A 21,808-nucleotide genomic window follows, 5' to 3' on the forward strand; every position below is an offset into this window, starting at 1 on the left:
GACAGATTCAACCGAATTCTAATAATGCCTTTTTCAAAATTATTTTTGTTTAAGGGTCAGATGCTGTAAAATGGTAGGGTACAAGCTTATGGAAGCATAGGCCTGCAAGTGGTCCTCTGAAAATTGTTCCAGCATTCCCTCATGTGTTCTGAGCCAACAGCTGAGCTCTTATTAGTCCAGAGCTAAGAAAAATTGCGTAAGTGGACGAAGAATTCTAAACAGCTGTAGCTATCAGCATGCCATCTATGTTCTTGCATGCAGAAGTCTGAACTTGGGCAATATTTAAACATCAGGATAAAATTCTAATTTAGTAAGATGTCTGTCTATGCATGTGGAAATATAAATACTGTAAATGTATTGTCTTTTCTGCATTTTATTTTACAGATTTTCAATATAATTGCAGCATCATATGCTGTGAGTTACATTGTAAAAATCCTTCTTAAAGGACTACAAGGGAAACTGAATTTCATCACGAAAAAAATACCTTTTTAAGCAATTCACATGGACTGAGTGCATTTAACCCTTAATTCATGAAAATCTGAATGAATGGACTTTCTGCTGTTAATGCTGCAGCTTTGAGACCCTGTAATTATTTGCCTCTTTGAAATTAGATTCTGCTGGGAGCTGGATCAGCTTGGTAGTGAATGGATGAAAGGTCCTACAGGCATGGTCTGCTGTACAGTACAGTTGTGCTGTAGTATTTTCATTGATTCTTTCCATTCTTTCCCTGTTGTTCATTCCCATCAGGGAACTCTGCGAATGCTTCAGGAGTTGCATAATGATTTTTTTCACATCAGTGATGATGTAAACGCTTTTAAATAGCACCTGTTTAAAAAAGCAAGCAAACAAAAACTCCCAGCTTAGATGAGGTAAGGAGGTCTAGGTTTTACAAATAACAGCCCAATTCTTCATGGCTGATGGCATTAGAAATAGAAGGACAGTATGGGTTGTGCTAAGTTTTGTTTAACTGCATTGTTCGTAGCTTTTTAAATTCATTTGTTGTTTAACCATCACTGAAGTACAAAACTTGCTGAGTTTACTTGCTGAATCTCAGTGCTTTGAGCAGATTATTGTGGTTGCACAGAGCAGTCTTTAGCACACTGTCTGACATCTTTACTTGGCTACTGAGTGTTGACACTTCAGTGGTATGTGGTTTGACTGTGACTTTTATTAGTAAATGAGGGGGAAAAAAAGTGATATCATAATATCTCTCCAAAGCAAGATTTGAAAGCTAAGCTAAGCATTTTTTGCTTACATAGGCTTTACCCTGTTTAATAATGGTGAAATTCAGTAGTGCAAACAAATATATACTGGGTTATTTGCAGTTTAATTTACCCTCTTTTTCCATGTTCTTGGACGTTGTGCTGTATTTAACAAGTTGGTCAATGGTTTAGCTATGATTTTATAATTTGTAAGACTTCAAACCCATACTGTAGCACACTGTACCTTATATAACACAGTGTTACATGTCTCAGAACTGTCCAGGTGCATGTGAAGCTTTTTCTTCATAATGTGTTTTTAATAAGAAAAGCAGTGTGTGTATGTACCAATTTGTTTTAATCTTTCCCTTCATGTTTAGGCCCATTTTCCTAACTACTGTTACACTGCATATCTAGAACAGAACATTCCTTGGATGTATTTTACTTTTAATGCTAGAACTGTTAAGCACTGGGCTGTTCAGCTGCTCTGACATCTTACATGGCACTGATGTAACTTCACAAAAATCCTTCCATCTGATGATCTTCTGGAGCACTTACACTATCAAGTCACCATTTCAGTAATTTAGGGGCTAGTTCCATTTTGAATAGAATTTTGCCTTGAAAAAAACAGCTACTTATTCTATGTAACAATGCATTTTTTGCTTGCATTCTTTAAAAATGGCATGATTATTGGTTAAATACTGTACCCCTTAATCGATGGTGTTTTCCAATTGCTACTGTTTTTTTGTTTGTTTGTTTGTTTTTGTCTCTGTTCAGGAAAGAGAGAGATCATATTTAAAGTAATGAGTTACGTGTCTGGAACACTGTTTGAAATGATAATTTTGTCATTATAAATAAGAGTCTTGAATTACGGTTGGAGGAGGGTGGAAAACGTCCTCTTGCATGGTTATTTGATTCTGCACATTCATAAAACTTCCATGCAGAAATTAATCTCATGTCTTTGTTTCCTTTTTTTTTTTTTTCCAATAAAATTCTTAATACATGCTGGTTAAAATTGGGTTTTTTGACTTACTTTGTTGTAGGAGAGAACTTCTCTTTGGGTTTGTAATGCAGTTATTAACACGCTGTGGGCATTATCCACAGGTTGGTGTCTGTGAGGGGTGCAGTGGCCAAGTGGGCACAAACATCCAGTGATGTTTGTAAAATCAACATTTGCAGTTGAACTGACCATTTGATTTTCTTAGTAGCAGGCATAAAGACGCTGCTGTCTATGAGTGCCATCAGGTGTGCATTTGTAGTCAGTCTTTTGAGCCCAAGAGGAAAGGGGTTGTAAAAACAGATACTTGTAGTGTAGAGATGTGAAATGCTTGAATGTGTTTTTAATTCAGCTTAACTCATCATATAGTTGAGCAGTTACAGAATCACAGAATGGCTTGGGTTGGAAGGGACTCCAGGGATCATTAAATTCCAACTCCCTTCCACAGGCATATCTAGTATCTACCTCCGTATCTAATACTAGACCAGGCTGCCCAGGGCCCCATCCAACCTGGTCTTGAGCACCACCACATATAGAGCATCCACAACCTCTGGGCAGCCTGTTCCAGCACCTCACCAGTCTCCCTATGAAGAACTTCCCCTGATGTCCAATCTAAACTTTCTCTCCTTGAGGTTGAATGGTGAGTTTAGTATCATCCACTGTATGATGACCAATTCTGGCTGTTCAGAATGTGTGATTTGGGTTTTTTGTTGTTTTTTGGGTGGTTTTGTTGTTTTTTTTGGTTTTTTTTTTTGCATCTAGTGCTCCTGTGTGAGAGGAAGCATCTTCTTGTATAAGTATTTGAAAAAATCACTCTTGGATAAATATTAATAAAAGCTGCATTGCAACCAAAAATCATTGAAAGTTAGCTGGAGGCAGAGCTGCACCTTCAGCCATCTGAAATATTTGTAATCCAAAAGCCTTGTTCTCTGAAATGTTTATTTTGACATAAATATTGATACTGCAATACTATAACAGAATTCATTGCTTAAGGTAAAACTGACTGTACTTCAAACTTAATATGCTTCACCTCATTTGTTCCTCCTTTATTGAAAATGAGATCTGTGTGTTGGAGGCACTTGCTACTCTGCACTTCCAGACCCTGAGGGACTTTTTAATTTTTGTAATCAGGTAGTGCTGTATACACAAACATGAGCCCAAGCTTCAGAACTTCTACCTTCTACCTGTTCTGTTCAGAATTACTCTTTGATATTAGCTCTGAAAATCAGAAGCCTGTCAGCACTTCTGTGACAGAATTTTTACTTCAATGAATTTATAAATTAAATGGAATGCTTATGCTTGCCAAGAGCCGTGGTTTAACAACTGAAAGAAGATAAAGGTGGAAAAAGTGAGTGGAGCATATTTTACTTCTATTCCTCTCTAGTGCTTATTTCCTTAAACCACCCTGTTAAAATCATTGCACCATTATGTTGATCCACTGCCTGAAAACTGCGGTGTGGTTGGGGTTTGCTCAACGAAAGCTGGCGTGCACTTTGGTGTTGCTGAGTGGCAGCGCCAAGACGTTGAATATATAGTTCTAAAGCTAAAATGTGCTTTTTGCATGAGTTCTTCCGTTTCACAGTTGTGTTATTAACTAAAATGCATGTTTGAATTGTGGCAGTGTTGTGCACCCTCATTTTTATGAGGGGAGATTTAGACTGTATGTAAGGAATAAGTTTGTTACAGTAAGGGCAGTCAGGCACTGGTGCAGATTGCCCAGAGAGGTGGTGGGTGCTCTGTCTTTGGTGATATCCAAGGTCAAGTTGAGCAGGGCTCTGAACCTGATCTGCCTGTTGGTGTCCCTGTTGATTGCAGGAGAGTCAGACTAGATGACCTTTAGGAGTCCCATCCAGCTCAAACAATTCTATGATTTTTCCTCCATACATTCTAGCTAGCTGAGAAATTTTGAATGTGGTTGTGTACAGAATGAGCACTAGCTATGATATAACATCTGGTAATTGCTCTTTGGTACAAGGCTGAGTGCAGTACTGACCAAGAAGCAGTGGTCAATTCTGCAGTCATGAATCCCATATAAACATACAGCCCTCCAACAAAAAAAAAACATTTATCAGACTGCAGGCAGCTAGAAATGATAGATGTTTCTAAAATTAAAGCATGTTCAGGCAGAATTGTGTGAAAAGAGAAAAGCTGTCCATTTCATCTATTCCTCAGGTTTACCAAAACTGGGTATGTCTTTAGATAGTGTATAGATAGCTGTCCTTGTCGATGGATTGTGAAACGTTTGGGCTCTCCCCTGAAAACTCCCTGAGCACAGGTCCATGCAGACAGCTCCATGAATGCAGCATTGCCATGACTAGCAGCAAGGCTTCGTTCTGGCCCTGCAGTCCCTTGGGACTTGCTGAGTCTGCTTGGTTTGAGCTGCTCCCCACCTTCCTGGTGGGTTGTTTTAGCTTGTTTGGCTGACAGAAAAAGAATCACACAGAGAATTACAGACTGATTAAGAGGAGAAGGCGCCTCTGTGTTCACCTGGCCCACCCCTGCTCCAGCAGGGACATCCAGAACAGGGTGCCCAGGACCATGTCAGGCAGTCTGTGGGGGAATGGTTTACAAGGGGAATGGTTTTAAACTGAGACAGGGGAGATTAGGGTTGATACTAAGGAGAAGTTTTTCACCCAGAGGGTGGTGGCACACTGGAACAGGTTACCCAAGGAGGCTGTGGATGCCCCATCCCTGGAGGCATTCAAGGCCAGGCTGGATGTGGCTCTGGGCAGCCTGGTCTGGTGGTGACCCTGCACATAGCAGGGGGTTGGAACTAGGTGATCACTGTGGTTCTTTTCAACCCAGGCCATTCTAGGAGTCTATGGTACTAATAATAAACTTGGCTTTAATTGTGAAGTGTGCTTCTTCCTGCACATAACAAGAGTGGGAGGATGCTTCAGCTTTATCCCACAGCTGTGGCAATGGGTGGCAAAGCTCTGAGCCGTGGGCTGCAGGCAGTATTTCAGGGCATGTAGGAAGTGCTGGAGGACTGAAGCTCAGCTGCTTTGTTCAGCAGGGAGATGCTGGTTTCAGGAATATCAGAAGGGAAAAGTGATCTCAGAGGGAGTGAAAGCTTTCTGTGCTCTGTTCACAGCTGACCCTGTTTCTCCAGGCTGACGTTCTGCTGCTTGTGGATTACCTAAGGATGTGTTGCCACAACAGTCGCTGTGTCCAGCAACCATGGCTTGTCTCCTAAAAGCACAGCCAAGTTTGGAGGTAATGGGGATGGCAGAGTCAGGAGTGTGTCAGCAGCTTTCTGTCTGTGAGCAGCCTAGCAGAGCACATCTGGGGAAACTGCCATGTAAACACAGCAAGTCTATTCTTATCTGCTGCCCTCCTGTGAAATGCTTTTCCCATTATCACCTCTCCTGTTCTTTCCCCTTATGGAAGGCTGTAACACATGCTTACTTGAACCAGGTCCAGCCCCTTCTGCATGAGGTTCCTTAAATCCAGTTCTCCTACACATGGGAAGCTCCCCAGGTTGGATCCATCAGGAAAGCAGTTGACACTGATATGAGCTGCCTTGGCTTCATGGATTGTAACTGGCAGAAGCAAGTATAGAAACAATCCATTGCAAGGTCCTGTGCCTTTCTGTGTTTCTCCCAACGACTGCCTCTGGAAACTGATGTCCCTGCTGCACTTCTCTTGAAGCTCAAGTCTAGCATGCTGTATACTTACAGCTGAGTTACAGGGTTAAACAGGAGCCACGTGTACTTTATTGGTGTTACTTTAGGTCTCAAGTATGTAATGGCAGTGCTCTCATTGCAGCTAAATTCAGCTCCTACTGGTTTCTCTAGGTTGCTGCATGGTAATGTGTTTCTCAGCAAGGAGCACATTGCTTTGGTTTGGTTCAGAACAGCACAGCAGACACAAGGTTTCTGTGCTTTACTTTTGCATTCAGTGCTACAGTGTAGTCCATGACGTTCACCTTCATCCAGGTCTGGTAATGGCACACTTAACTGCATGGCATTAAAATCTCATGGCTGAAAACAGAGGAATTTAGAGTAAGAGAGGAAACTAAGAGGCTATGGTGAGTACACCCTATTCCTCCCTGCTCAGGGCAGCTCTCCAGTTGCTTTTGATGCCTGGAAATTCCAGTCTGCTTCCTTGTACTCTGTTTCAGAGTACAGAGGTTATTTTCCCAGCAACCTCACAATCACAGATTCCTAAAGCAAAGCAAAGGCACAAAGCAGGTACTTTTAATCTGCTGGCTGGAGGGGTTTGGTCCTCTGCTACAGCAAAATCATGGGCAGCCCACATGGATCACATTCCCTTGGCACTTATAAACATGCAGAGATGTTACAGGTTGTCTATAGAAGAAGGACTGAATTATAGAAATTGGGTTGGTGCAAAAGTCAGTATACTGGTACTGATTGTGACCATCTGCTTAATGGGCTGATCCATAGCTTTAGGACCTTCCTCTTGCAGTGCCTTTTCCTTAGTAGGTACACTGAGTTACACTGCATGGTTTGTTTTTATCACTCTTGTAAAAGAAGGCAGTTTGAGATCAGCTGAAGCAACCTGACAGATTGCTTTGGTTGGATCCCAACCATGAGAACCAGAGCTCGAGGCTCTGTTCTAACAGGTAAACAACACTGTTATTGAGAAGACTTACAAAACTAGAAATTACAAATCGATGGTGTACTTCAGTGGTCAGGGTAGTGGGACAGGGAAACCTCAGTCTCATTGCTCCACAAAAACAGTCTCTTGATGAATGACTGTGCTGGGAATGGTTGTTAAACCAAAGCATTACAAGCATTGAGAGAAGCATTGGTCTCACTTAACCTCAAATGCTTCATCCGCAAAGGTACCACATCAGCTTCTGTTTTTATTAAGCTTAAGATCTGCAAGGTGTTTTTCAAGGTTATTTTAAATTACTGCCAATTTTAAATTCCTGCGAGTCTGAGAGCACAAGCCATCTGTAAGTAAGTGTTTGGGTATCATATCCCTTTGTAACACAACAGAAGAAGGGAAAGAGATCTAAGCTCCACAGAGTTTTCAGGACATAGCAGGTCATGATGACTCATTCATTCATACGTAATTATCAATGAAGTTGAGAAGGGGAAGGAAGCAATAGATTTTAGCTGGGCACTCTTTGTACTGTTTCGAATAGCGCATGGAAACCACAGGAGATGACAGGTTATTTTGCAGTGGTGAGGTAATGGCACAGAGCTTCGCAAACTTGCATTGAAAGTATATGTGTACTGGTGGAGCATTTGTTCACTTAAATGAGAGGTGGCTTATTTTATTATGCAGATACCTGCCAATTATGAAGAAATCGTGCTACTCCATATATTTCTTTTTTCTCTGTCACATCCTCTGACAGGCCCTAGGCAGCGACCACCAACAGCTGTTCACAAGGAAGAGGCACCAGTGGCTTTTCTTCCACCATCCAAGCATTGGAATCTCTCCCTGGGAAACACTCAGTTACTGTCCATAACATAACATAAATCTATGAGGGAGGAAGAGCTATCCAAGAAAAGGGAAAGGTGACCAAAGTGGTTATGGATGAGTCACAGTTCTTGGAAGCAGATTCCCCTGAAACCAACACCTGAGGGACTGAACTACTGTAATTTCTGGCTCCCTTGTCTGAATTCAAGACATTGAGAATAACTCTTGCTGTAGCCTGTTGAGTCTGCTGCCCTGTTTGTAGTTCTGTCTGTTTTAGCACCACATCTGTTCCGCTCCCCGTAAAACAGAAAGCATTTCATTTCCACAGCCTGCAGCAATTTATGGGTGTGAGAAAAGCTGTATCGTACTTTATACAACAGGAAAAAAAAAAAAAGGTAATTATCAGTTTTTATTATCAGCTCCCTCATAAATGGGAATGTGATTTAATAAAATTCTAACAATTGTATTAGTTGTAAAGTGGATGAGAGATACACTTAGAGGCAAATTAAACTTTTATATATATATATATATAACTTTTAAAAATTAAACAGTTTTGTACAGTTTAGACTTTTAATATCTAAAGGGGATCTACAGGAAGGAAGGGGACAGGCTCTTTAGCAGGGACTGTAGTGATAGAACAAGGAGAAGTAGCTTAAAGAGAGTAGATTTAAGTGGGATATAAGGAAAAAGTGTTTTACAGTGAGGGTGGTGAAGCACTGGAACAGGTTGCCCAGAGTTGTGGTGGATGCCCTGTCCCTGGAGACTTGCAAGGTGAGGCTGGACTAGGCCCTGAGCACCTGATATAGCTGTAGATGACCCTGTTTATTGCAGGGGGGGAGTTGGACTAGATGACCATTAAAGATCCCCTCCAACTCTAAGGATTCTATGATTCTACATGCAGCTCCTGATGGGAAACTCTCTCTTATCAGAAGACAGAATTACTTCATACACTCCAGCCCTGCAACAATAGTGGCAATGCTGTCATCCACCCCCTTCATCTGGAAGGGACATCACTGTGTGAAAGAGATCTTCCAGGAGAAAAAAAGAAAAGAGAAAAGGCAAAAGCTGCCACTGGTTTGGGATTGGCGAGAGCATCAACAGGAGCAAAAATGTCAGTTCTCAGTTATCCCATAATCTCTGTTTTCCAAAATGCAACTACAGGATGGAAGTACATAGTCACTGCCTGAGTGGTGGAACCTCACTGTTCATGAGTCTTTGTGTAAACCTCCAAGAAAATGCTTTTGAAGGTTGGGAGCTCAGGCGCAGCCACAGTTATCTGAGGCTGGGTCACTGCATAGCCTGCCTACAGTGCATTTTTCCAGGTCATCATTCTATGCTACTTCTTTCAGCGTCTCTGCAGCTGCCTGCACAGTGAAAGCTGCAATGGAAATCTGCCTCTTAACTTCTTCCCAGGCCCCTTGATGATCAGTTTTGCTTTCAATATCAAACATGGCATCATAGATACCTGGGAAGGACTCTCCAGCGTACTTGTTGTGGCTGCTTGGAGCAAAGATGATGTGTCTGTGGGGAAAAAAGAAAATTGTAGGTGTACTAAGAAAAAAAATCAAGAGTATTATGTGCATTCATTGGGGGAAACTGTAAAAATGTGTGCTACAAAAGCAATAAAGAATTACAAGAAGACTAGAATTCACTAAATATACTGGCAGTCTAGCTGGAACTGTCGTTAGAAAGACAAAACAGATCAGCCTATAGGACCAACTCTACAGGAAAGGGACCAGGTTTAGCACAGGGAGCTTCTCCTTGCAAAACACAGTGCATTTGTCTAATTAGGAATGAAACCACGTTAGGAACTTTTGTAAATGAGAGCCCAACAAATATATTGAACTAATGTGACAGTACAGAACGTGGAATAAAGTAGCATACGGGTGTGCAACAGCGGAGAAACAGTACACGAGTCCCAAAAAATAATGCAGCAAATGATTGGTAATTGTGAAATCTGGGAAAGGAATGTGGAAAACTATGGGGTAATTGGTAAGAAAAGCATGGATTCTTTAGAGAAGCAGTAATTATATGGGAACCAAAGTGGACAAAATTGTAACTTTTTTTTTTTTTTTTATAATGAATAGTTGCAGTCCTACTTTTAAATTTATTTTGTTCATAAAAGGTAATAAAGTGCGTATGTAGTATGTGAAAGATGCCTCCCAACTTGAAATAAACACTAAATCAACGTTCACAAGAACTGCAGAAAACAACCATTTCAATGTTACACAGGTGTGAACAACAACACTTTATCCTAGGAGGATGGAAATCCCTCTGCCTGAGGGACTCACTGGCTTGGTGCAAATGCCATCAGCCAGTGAGTCAGGTGCATCCAGCCATCAGATGTATCCAGTCATTGGAAAAAGGGGGATATTGTGAGCAAAGTGAGGCAGTTGCATACTTGACAGCTAGCTTCTGGCAAGTGGAACTAAGAAACGCATTGGACTTCTACAGAGGGTATGGTGGTGAATCGAGCACTGCCTTCCTCCAGACCCACAGGCTTGTACAGAGAAAACTTCAATAACAGCCAGTTAAGATTAAAGACAACAGCAAGCAACCAAAGGTGGGATGGAAAGGACTCCACAGAATAGCAACACAAAACTTCACAGAGTATCCTGGCTAATAGAATGCTGGAACTTGAAAGATCAATTAGGGTGATGCAGATTGCAAGTTATCAACAATGTCTCCTACTTGCTGAATTATACTAAAACAGTATCTGATGAGCTATGATGCCTACATACAGCCTACACAGGAGTTAAACTGGCTGGCTTGTTAGGGTGGAATTCATCTCCAAAATCAGCTTGGACAGCTAAGAAATTTAAGAGTTAGAGGACTTAACTTACACAGTTAAGGAACTTTGACAAGTCAAGAAACTTATTATATTACCTCACCTGTAAAACTTCCTTCCTGGTAAGCCAAGAGGATCAATGAAAGCTCTTTCTATAAACATCAGCTGATCGTTCATGATTCGCACTGCAATTGGGCTGCAGAAAATGGAAACAAGATGCATTTCACATAGTGAGGAAACATGACTGCTTCTTTTCATTCAAATACTGCTCCTCTTCTTTGGACAGAAGGTGAAGTTTTGCAAATAGTGACCTCCAGCCACTGCATGTGAGTCCCATAGAATCATTAAGATTGGAAAAGACCTCTAAGATCATGCCCAGACATCAACCCACCCCCACCATGCCTACCGACCATCCCCTAGTGCAGCATTTCCACAGTTCTTGAACATCTCCAGGGATGGTGATTCCACCACCTCCCTGGGCAACCTGTGCCAGTGCCTCAACACTCTCTCTCAGAAGAAGTGTTTCCTAATATCCGACCTGAACCTCCTCTGGTGCAACTTAATGCTATAGGGTTGCCCCCTAGGTTTTCAAGCACCACATGCATGTCTTATATACTCTCAAGCATCACTCTATCTCCTTTAGGTATGCTAAAAGTATAAATATATATATTTGTGACACCTACAGCATTCAAGTATTGGTGTCTAAATGCAGAGCTCAGTCCAACTTTAACTTCCACTGCTATCTGCAAAATCTACAATAATTGTAATGACAAACTGATATTTATAAGCTCTACAGCTGATACTATTCATCACTGAAAGCAAAATGAATCCTGGCAGATATTGCCTGTCCCAGAGTTCAAGGGCTCTGGTCCATACTAATCAGACAGACTCCCTCGCTACCCAAAGCAGATGTGATTAACTGCCCCTTCAAAATACTAATTTTGCTCCATTAAATATAAAGGGAATCAAGACAAGTAATTACATCTTTAAGGTGGCTGAAAACTGAGCAAGATAAATATCACCCCAAGGAGAGAAAGAAATGCAGGCTGCACTAGGAGCAAATCCAAAACTGACAAAAAGTTCAGCTGGTCTGCATTTGTAACTTTTTCCAATCACAGTCTGATGGAGGGCTTCAGGAGTACCCTGGGACAAAGAAGGGAAAAACCAAGAGATGATCTTTTACCAAAACGGAGATACACGTCCTTATGTTTTCAGACTTACTCCTTCCTGTCCACTTGCTCAAGCCTCCTGTGAAATTCAGCAGCAGCCTCCGAGAAGTTCCCCACGGCGGAAAAAAGAGGATCTGGAATGGGAAGGATTTAAGCAACTTCAGACGATCTGCAGAGCCCCAGACACCTTCCATTTAACCAGGGCAAGCGCGACTACATGTGTTTGACTGCGCTGCTTGTATTAGCTTTCCTCTCTCTCACAGAATATATTACTTTCCCCAGTGCAGGCTTGGAAGAGCTGCACTACCAGCAGGAAGAAGGACCTCAGCCATGGCCCTGTGTGCCACCCACATCACTGCTATCCCAGACTCTTCCTGCTACACCTGACCGCACATTTGCTTGCTTTCTCCAGCTCTGCCCCCGGCAGCCCATCCAACCTCGTGCCGTAGCTGAGCCATAGAAGCAGCAGACCTCCTGCTAACGACAATACCAGCAGCAATGATTTCCCTGTGGAAGGGGCTGTTTGATGCAGACCTGGGAAAAAGAAGCAATTTCTGCAGCTGATTTCTGTAGAACAAGGCGGGTTCTGTGAGCAAAACTCACTACGCAGGAGGAAGTTTCACAACTTGCATATTTTGCCTACAAGTTTCAGAACTCTTTAGATAAGCCAGAATATCATAGAATCTACATAAGTAGAAGTACGGATTTTGCTCCTGCAACCTGTTTATGGACTGTGGTGTGGAGTCACCTTGCTGGGGAGGATTTGCACTTGTCCATGACTGCACTTCCCCGGGGCAATAGTTATCATCTTGCCAGAGGACAGATGTCCCGCTGACATCATGGCTGCATTGAGGCAGCAGATTGTATTTCAGAAGCAGTAGGAGGGGATTTAAGAGAAAAAGGAAAGGTCATCTGAAAATATATAAGAGAATTTGTGCTCATGTTCATGAGCTACTCTGTGCTGCCAATTTTGTTTATTTTAAGAAATATTATCACTTTTTTTTTTTTTCTTTTTTCCCCGCAGGCCTTATTTCCCAATAGCTCACTATTAGAAGTAAATATTTCATGAAGAAAAGGCTTCCAGCATTCATTGTTGCAAAGGAGCAGCTGAAATGGTAGCACAAAGGCAAATTAAAAACTTTATCAACTGTTTTGAAGAACAATTATGTGATTTATTCAGTTTTAATTAACAGCTTTCTGACATTCGGGGTTGTCAATAAGCAGCTCCATAGAAATGTTGGCTGAAATGAATTTCGATTTTCACAGTAGTGTAAAAACTACATCTTTATTGCAATGCACTCTGCTGCCACTGAATAAACATAAAATGAGAATCATAGTTTTATCTGAGAAATATTTTAAAACTGATCAGGCATCAGAGGAAAGACATGAAAATAATGAAAAATAATGAAAAGGTTAAAAAACGTGCCTTGTCAAAGTGCTCCATCTGTGAAGTTCTTAAGGAGACAATTTAGTGATAGGGTAAAAAAGCCTCAAAAATTGCTTCTAGAGCCTACCTGACATAGTCTATGTCAGTATAGTATGTGTATGCATCATTTAGATGTAAATTCGGGCAAGTTCTAATGTGAAATGAGAAAGAAAAACGAACAACAAAAATAAAAGATTTAATAGAAATTTTTGTTCCAATGGTGGAAAAAGAAAGTCCAATCTTGATGTTTTCCTCATATGATATACCGCAGTTCTCATTGAATTAAATCTTTCTGTTAGTTAACTCTCAGTCTGGGCAACACATCAACATCACAAAGGTCTTCCTTTGTGGCCTCATGGCAAAAAACATCACTTCAAAATGGTCAAGAGTTTTCTACCAGGCCATTACAGGAAGTTTTAAATGTCTTTTTTAGGTTTCCCCTGAGTGGGGATTTGATTTGAATTTCTTCACATTTCAGACAACCCAAAAGAGGACTATATTAAAGCTAATTTATATCTTCTAACCCATGATCCATGAGATACCAAGTGGGTTAGGAGTGACTAAAAATCCTCTTTGGTACAGAAACACAAGGGGTGAACAAGGCAAGGAGAAAGAAAAAAGGGAGGGAGAAAAAAAGAGAATGACTGTGGAAACTATCCGGAGAGGTTCACCCAGAGAGGTTGTGGATGCCCCATCCCTGAAGGCGTTCAAGGCCAGGCTGGATGTGGCTCTGGGCAGCCTGACCTAGTGGTTGACAACCCTGCACATAGCAGGGGGTTGAAACTAGATGATCATTGTGGTCCTTTTGTACCCAGGCCATTCTATGATTCTTTCCGAGCTTGTGATACACAGCATTCTGCTTCTCCCATTCTATGTGCCTCATTACAATGTGCTCACGTGCTTAGTAAATGCATTTATACAGAAATTAAAGGGTTCTGTTGCCTAAAAGTGGCACCCAGGCATTGATATAGATGGGAAGCAGGTTTCCCAAGGTCACATTAAGTCTTTGACCCATGTCTCTCAAATTTTAGGCAGCTGCCACCAATATTTAATCTGTCTTCACAGAATCACAGAATGGCCAGAGTTGGAAGGGACCTCAAGAAGTAGAGGGGAACAATCACCTCCCTGTCCCTGTTGGCCACCCCTCTTCTGATGGAGCCCAGGATACCATTTTGCTTTCTGAGCTGCAAGGGCACACTGCTGGCTCATGTTAAGTTTTTCATCCATCAGGACCCCCAGGTCCTTCTCCACAGGGCTGCTCTCAAGGACCGCTCCTTCCAGTCTGTAGGGATGCTTGGGATTCCTCCGGCCCAAGTGCAAAACTCTGCACTTTGCCGTGTTGAACCTCATCAGGTTCACCCAGGCCCACCTTTCTAGCCTCTCGAGGTCCCTCTGAATGGCATCCCGTCCTTCAACTGTGTCGACCGCACCACTCAGCTTGGTGTCGTCAGCAAACTTGCACTCAATTCCGTCATCAATGTCATTGATAAAGATGTTAAAGAGCACCGGTCCCAAGACACCCCTGGGGGACGCCGCTCGTTACTGGCCTCCACCTGGACATGGAGCCATTGATGACCACCCTCTGTCTGCAGCCTTTCAACCAGTTTCTTATCCATCGAGTGGTCCACCCATCAAATCTACATCTCTGCAATTTGGAGGTAAGGATGTGGTGGGGGACCGTGTCAAAGGCCTTGCTCAAGTCCAGGTAAATGACATCAGTCGCCTTTCCCTTGTCCACCAATGCTGTCATTCCATCATAGAAGGCCACCAGATTGGTCAAGCATGACCTTCCTATGGTGAAGCCGTGTGATCCAAGACAGAAGCTGGCTGTCTTGGATCACACGCCCATTCCGCATGAGATCAAGCACGTCATCATCCTGTTCCATGATCTTCCCAGGCACAGAGGTGAGACTCACCGGCCTGTAGTTCCCGGGGTCCTCCTTGCTCCCTGTCTTGTAAATGGGAGTGACGTGACCCTTCCTCCAGTAATCCAGGACCTCACCTGACAGCCACGGCTTTTCAAATATGATGGAAAGCGGCTCGGCAACCACCTCATCCAGCTCCTTCAGAACCCTGGGATGCACGCCATCTGGCCCCATAGACTTGTACACATTCAGTCTCATGAGGCGGTCTCGGACCTGCTCTGCACTTACAGTGGGGGGTGATTTGTCTTCTTTTAAGGAAGAGAAAATAATCTGGTCACAGGTGAGAACCAGGTTGATACTATCTCTTTGTTCTGCTTTTGATTCTGGTTCATTGCTGCTCCTCAGTAGTATGATAACACACCTAATAATATGAATGAACATTATTGTAACTCACTCATCTCTAAACAATAATTCCAGTTAGGTTCAGAAAGAACCTTCTTTTTTTTTTAGTGGATCTTAACATGATAGCAGGTTGGAAACAGAAAAGGAATTCAGTTTCAGAGAGAGAACAGATATATCATGTCACTGCATAAATCCAATTGACCCACTCAGCAAATTCTGCTTGGGCTATTACTCACCAAATGATACTCCATATGTTTCCAACTGTCCTTCATGTTTCTTAGCCAATTTATAAATTCTGTCACTGTATCCTTTTAAGGCCTCTCCATAGTCCCTACAGTCGAATGGAATGACCTGGGAATCTGCAAGTTCATAAACCAGTTTGCCTCGCAGCTTGGCAATTGCTAACTGTTTCGTGAAGGTGGGGTCATAAAATTTTTCCACTAACTCAAAGGTCTCGTACACAGTGTGATAAACAGGGTAATTGCTGAATTTGTCTATTTTCTGAAAAAAAAAAAAAAAAAAAAAAAGAGCAAGTAAATTTGTCAGTGACTGCAGTTAAGGTTGTATTGCTGCCATGATGTTCTGCACGGCTTCCAGATCAAAAAAGCTAATTCTTACAAAACACAATTTACTCCCCTTCTTTTTGTGTGTTTATCTTCAGAAAATAAAGCAACCCAAATCCACGGGCTGTCACACAAGAATAAGGGGGCAGGTTTCTTTCTTCCCACCTACGCAGACCTGTCTTCAGTTCCCTTGTACAAACGTGGCCTTCCCTGATTTGGAAATCAGTCTGAAGTTTGGGATCACAGAAATCCTCAGCCGTGGCTCCTCTGAATATTGCACAGTTTCCTGAACAAACTCCAGGGGGATGTATATATTAAGGGGACTACTAATAGTACAGTGGAATGAAATCCACCCTCCCAATCAGACACTATAAATATACTCCTGAGAACTTGATAGCCCATAAAATGTACACATTACAGTAACGTTTTATTCTCCACGCCATTAGGTTTCTTGTTAAATTCTAAAATGGTACTGATGAGTCAAAAACGAGCCAAAAATTCATTTAAAAGATGACTGTTCAGCACTACTGAACCCCTCAGAGCAATGTGTTGGCTCACCCTGTTCTTGGTGTAGCGGACTCTGCCAGATGCAATTCCCAGTCGCTGGAAGTAAGCTTCAAAATCACTGCCTGATCCCAGTTTGTTTATTCTGCATGTAGAAAACAGAACACGTCAGAGAGGCAGTATTTTTTTTATAAAATGGTGGTAATGTATGCAAAATGCAGATTTTCATAGAAATGGAGGTCAAGGCTTCTGAAGGGCACACCAGGGACGACAGGCAGATCAGAGAGTAGATGAGCAGCAAGCTTAATTACCCTAACTGATTTTATTCCAGCACACTAATCCAGTATCCAGTATTACTACGAGGATCTCTTAAAGGTAGCATCCCTGATTGTGACCACATTAGGAAAAAAATTAACATTGCATTCACGAGAAGTGTAGATTTGCATCAGATAAGCCTCTGCTTAAAATATTAAATGCCTATTCCCAAATTAAAAGGAATTGGGAGGCAATATATGTAAAGACAGATGTGCTTACATACTTAGCATATTCCACAGTACAGAGCCTGGCAAATAATTTCCACAGCAGAAGACATTAACGTTTGTTACTTACAAGTAAATATTGCCATCTGCTGGGTCGGTGTTGCAATACAGAGGAAAAGCAAAATAATAGTAATAAAGATGTTGTATTATAAGTATTTTTGAATATTCATTTGATTTTATATTAAGTTTTAAGGTTAAGTGTCTAGCCAAGAGAATAGGTGGACAGTTGGCATTTCTTGGCCAAAAAAAAAAAAGAAAAGAAAGAAAGAAAAATAACCCAACTCCTTCTGTTGGCATGTATTTCTGCAAAAAAAAACAGGTCAGTATCAGCTAAGAGGGATTAGATTTAGTATGTGTTTCAAAAGGAAGAAGTCTTAAGTGAGTTTAATGCGTCTAGAAGAACATGTTACCAAGTTGATTAGGGTCATCCATTCAGAACATTTGGGTCAAATGATACAGGGGGCAGTTCTATTTGCCTTATGAGAATGTAAGATTTAGCCTTACCAGTCATGGGCTTAAACAATGTGCTGAGGTTTTAATACCTTCAAGTATAGATTTTTAATGTATAACATCTACACCCATTGTATAAACAAAGAATAAGTATCATGAGAGCTCTTTAATTACTGCCTGAGGCAGTTTCTTTCAACAAAGTACTTGCTTAGCATAACTGTCTTGATATTATCTCATCTAGAAGAGTAACTAAACTATACTTTGATTTTTTCCCCACCCTGCACTTCCATGTTTACTTTCCGAAATGTTTTACTGTTAAAAACAGACTTTTACAGAGCGTGAGGTTTTTTCTCATAGTGCACATAGATGTCACAATCATTCAAAAAAAGGTCATGACATTTTGTTTTATTTCAGATATTGTTAGAGACTTCAAGTACTAAAAGATTTTTGCAGCACTGTCAACAACAGCACATCTTGAAGAATTCCGGAGAGGAGCCATGCTATGATACAATGAAAACATTGGGAAAGTGAAAACAGACTAATTACTTACCTGGGATAACTGTTATTTTCAGGGGCAGGGTCTTTCTCAAGCCAACTCTCATAAAGAGATTTATTTTCATAGCCTTCATCCGGGCTTGAAATCTGGAGAGGAATACATTATAATCTCATTGAAAGTACCACAAAGTCAAACTGGTATCAAAAGAGACCTTAACCAACAGCACTGCTGTATGCAAGGAGGCACACAGAGCCTGCTTACTGCTATATACAACTAAATAGCATCACACAGGCACCTGGAACCAACCACAGGCAGAAGGTAGAGCAAGATAAAAGCTGTAAGACACAAAATTAAACCCATCTGATTTTGGAAGAAAACTTATTATAGCACTATGTATGCATATGTACAAGTGCACAGGATAGTACTGTGGAGCTGCTCCAGTTGTTCACCTCTCAACTGGCAAGAAGACAGCCCTAAGCCATCATCACAACTTTGTACCACAAAACAGTGATGTTCCCTCAACAGGCTGAGACTGAAATTGGCATTTCTTACAGGAAGCTTATAAAGGAATTGTGGTCTAAAGTAGTGTCAGTGGAACACAGCCAGGATTGGATAAGACACACCTTAAAAAAAAAAAAAAAAAAGGATAGTTAGGTATCCATGATGGAAAATTATGAAGCTAGGAAATTGGTTGTCCAAAGCTGCTAGAAGAACTATGGTAGAGTTTCACATAAATCAAAAACCTTGTCCAGGTCTCCAGCTATGCTTACCTGTCTGTGACAGCTATGGCTAAAGTTAGCATTGTCCTTCAAATGTAAAATTGGTTATGATGTGCACAAGATTGGGATTTTTCTCTCTCTCTCTTTTTCTTTCTTTCTTTCTTTTTTTTTTTAATGCAAAGCATAAATGTGCATGGTTAGATGCATAATATTGTTGAGTCTTAATACAGCACTGAAAAACATACAGACTCCAAAATCCTTGAAAATCCTAGGAGCTCTGACCTCTAAAATTATGGCAACAGTTAGCAGAAAAAATAACAACTTTGTGAAGCAATCATTTGACTGCTGTCATTTTCAGGGCATTTCAGTAAAGTTTTAAGGCTAAATTGGAAATGGCATAACAGGAGCAAGCTGAACTCTTGACATAGGCAAGTAAAAGTGCTTCATGCTCTGCTGGAGATGTTATTCTAACAGCTCTGGTCATATCAAAACCATTGGCCAGTGTTTTCATACAACTCTAAGAACCTTGTAAAATGAAGTGTTCACTCTAACTTAGATTTAAATCTGGAATCAGATCCCAGGAGAATAAAGATGTTCAAATCCTTATATAAATTTTATTCTGTGATGGTAGACTTGGTGAGGCTAGGAAAAGAACACATCACAGCTCTACAGTGTCTATCAGTCACCTGTACATATGTTTCTGTACTACCAGAAATGGTGGCCTAGGTAGAAGCAATCTTTCAACACATTGCCATTAATATCTCTGATTTCTCTTCAATCCATCAAACATCATTTTCCTTGGGGAAATCCCAAAAACTTCTATTGATGATCTTACAGGGAAGGTCAAAGGAGTGGAAAAGAAGGGTTTCACAACGAGAGATGTGTGGTCACTGGAGGCCACTTGGGACACATCAACATTGGTAAATTAGAGTGGTTTGGAATTGAAAAATACAAAATTGAAGCACTGTAAAAATTGAACCATGATTTTATTTTCCAAACTGATGGTAGGCAGTCATAGGCTGAGAACTAAGAAAAGATAGCCAAAAATTATTCTGTAGAAAACTGTGGCATGAAACTGAAAAGAAAAAAAAAAAAAAAGAAAAAAAAAAAAGAGTATATAGAGAAAATGCATTGTAGGTGAGATTCTTCAGAGAGAGAAAATAAGTCTTTCAGCCTCGTGATAATTTGTGCTGAGAGTTAAAAAAGCAAAGGAGACATGATATGACCACTTGTAGTAAAGCACATCCAAACACCTGGCTTGCTACAAAGCCCATTCAGTCCTCTGATATTTATTATACTGTTTCAGAAGCTCAGTGAGATCTGGAGGTGATTCAAGGGGATCTGAGAAAAACTGGTCTCTAGCCAATGCAAAAAGAAATAGATTTTAGATTGTAATAAATTGCACTTGAATGTCAAATGCAGTTTATTTCCTTGCGTGCTTACAAGAAATGATCTTGCTGAAGTGTTTTCTTATCTCAAACTTATTCATTTATACAATTATCTATATTCCAAGTTTTGTACATACATACATATACAGTAATCTCTACATACAATTATTTCACTATATATTGCAAATAATATTCCAGTTATGTCAGTGATACATTTCAGCCTTGCTAGGAGTACTAAGGAACTGTGAGCCAGGACTGTGTACCACTAAGAGAATGTTTTGCTACTGATTTTAGTAGGATCGAGATTCTTTCAGCATTGCTATAAGATAAAAGCAGTATTACTCAATAGTCCCATTTTATCCAATAAATTTGCTCATTCTCAGAAAAACAAGAACAATAAACACTCTGATTCAGTACCTCTTTCGTTAGATTATATATCAGTTTGTAGAGAAGAGGGGTGCAGTCAACTCTTAATGTGTAGTTGCCTGAAAATGAAGCACAGACATTATCTTCCCTCCACATACAATTGACATTATCTTCCTAACAGATTAAGCCCTGCAGTCCTTCTTAGACAAACTCCTTCTCGACTCCAAGGCAAAGAATTTAGATCTTTCCTCAGAATACACACAGAAACAGACTGTTTATTTGGTCATACTTTGTAGGCTCCTGTTTCTACACAACAGTTTTGCACTGGCTATTGAACATGCAAAATAATGTTATGAAGCTTCCCCATAGTTCTAGAATATGTGCAAATCCTTCATCAGCTACTTGTCACTCACTGACCCTTGTCTCTCATATGCTCCCGAAAGCCTGCATTAAAGAGAATGCAGTGGTAAGTGAGTAAGTATCTCAAAGGGAAGCTGTCAGTCATAGCAGCAAGAGCTCCACTGCAAAGAAACTCCTGTCACTACTGAGGGAGGCGGGTCTGCAAAGCAACCTCTTCTGTAGTCACCCAACAGCAGCTGGGCAAACATCTCTCCCCTCAGATGTGGACAACTAGAAGGGTGAGAAGGTTTTGACATAATGAAACATCAGAAAACACTCTTTTTAGGTCTTGTTACTGCTTTAGACCTGGGGTCATCCACTGCGTGCTCACAAGAGTGAGCGTTGGATAACAATTACATAAAACCCAACAGCAATGTAAAAAATTCTAGATAATGTTAAAATCACTTGATTGCATTAATAATGTTTCCAACAAGAGTCTCTATTTGAGAACTGGAAATTAGAGACACAAAAATACTCAAAAGGATGACTTGCTATTCCTTTTATGGATTTTCAAGTCTCAAGGCCAATGAATACAAAGGATTTGCTGTTCAAAACATGGCACAAGAAGCACTGTAGAAAACGCATGATGATAAAAAAGTTAACTCCCAGAGTATATGGATGTTTTGGCTCTACAGCAGATGCTCAGAGGAAAGTGAAAAATGCCCAAATACTTAAAACAGTCCACTGATGATGGTGCTTTTTTGCCTTATTACATATCTTTCCCACTGGTTTTACTTTCACACTTTCTTTAATGCACAAAGCAAGAGATGTGTTTGAGTAATGAGGATTTGGAAGTAAATAGTTAATGCAGCAGCATGTTGGCTGCAGATCAGCTGAAAAAAATAAATGTGTTACAATCCATGCTGAGAATATGAAGCAGTTGTAAAGCTATTATTTCATCCATGAGATCTAAGTGTGAACTTCTGCTCCACTTTTTCCACAGCATGTACACTGTATAATTGAAGGAACAGCTCTACTGTCCTTACACCCAACCTCCAACACAGCATTTAGAAACTGGGTTTGGCTTTTCTTTCCTTCCAATCCTTTTGTGACAGATAGAATTTTCAGCTGACAGAAGTAAGAAGAGTTTTTAAATGTGCCTACTGATAACCATTTTATTCACACAGAGTAAGCTCAAAACGGTTGG

The 21,808-nt window shown here is 40.8% G+C and overlaps 1 protein-coding gene across 1 annotated transcript in view; it reads right to left on the reverse strand.

Annotated features, from left to right (window-relative positions):
- Positions 1–8,150: 8,150 nt before the first annotated feature.
- Positions 8,151–21,808, reverse strand: part of NAALAD2 (N-acetylated alpha-linked acidic dipeptidase 2) — a 29,742-nt gene continuing 16,084 nt past the window's right edge. The window contains exons 13-19 of the mRNA XM_031612438.2: positions 20,314–20,381; positions 17,844–17,935; positions 16,359–16,449; positions 15,474–15,738; positions 11,597–11,678; positions 10,479–10,571; positions 8,151–9,108 (exon numbers count right to left, since the gene is read on the reverse strand). Of these exons, the coding sequence (XP_031468298.2) occupies positions 8,919–9,108; positions 10,479–10,571; positions 11,597–11,678; positions 15,474–15,738; positions 16,359–16,449; positions 17,844–17,935; positions 20,314–20,381 (881 nt within the window). The 3' untranslated portion in view covers positions 8,151–8,918. The remainder of the gene's footprint in view (positions 9,109–10,478; positions 10,572–11,596; positions 11,679–15,473; positions 15,739–16,358; positions 16,450–17,843; positions 17,936–20,313; positions 20,382–21,808) is intronic.

This window comes from Phasianus colchicus, chromosome 1, assembly GCF_987193195.1.
Source record: "Phasianus colchicus chromosome 1, bPhaCol1.hap1.1, whole genome shotgun sequence".
Lineage (NCBI taxonomy): Eukaryota > Metazoa > Chordata > Aves > Galliformes > Phasianidae > Phasianus > Phasianus colchicus.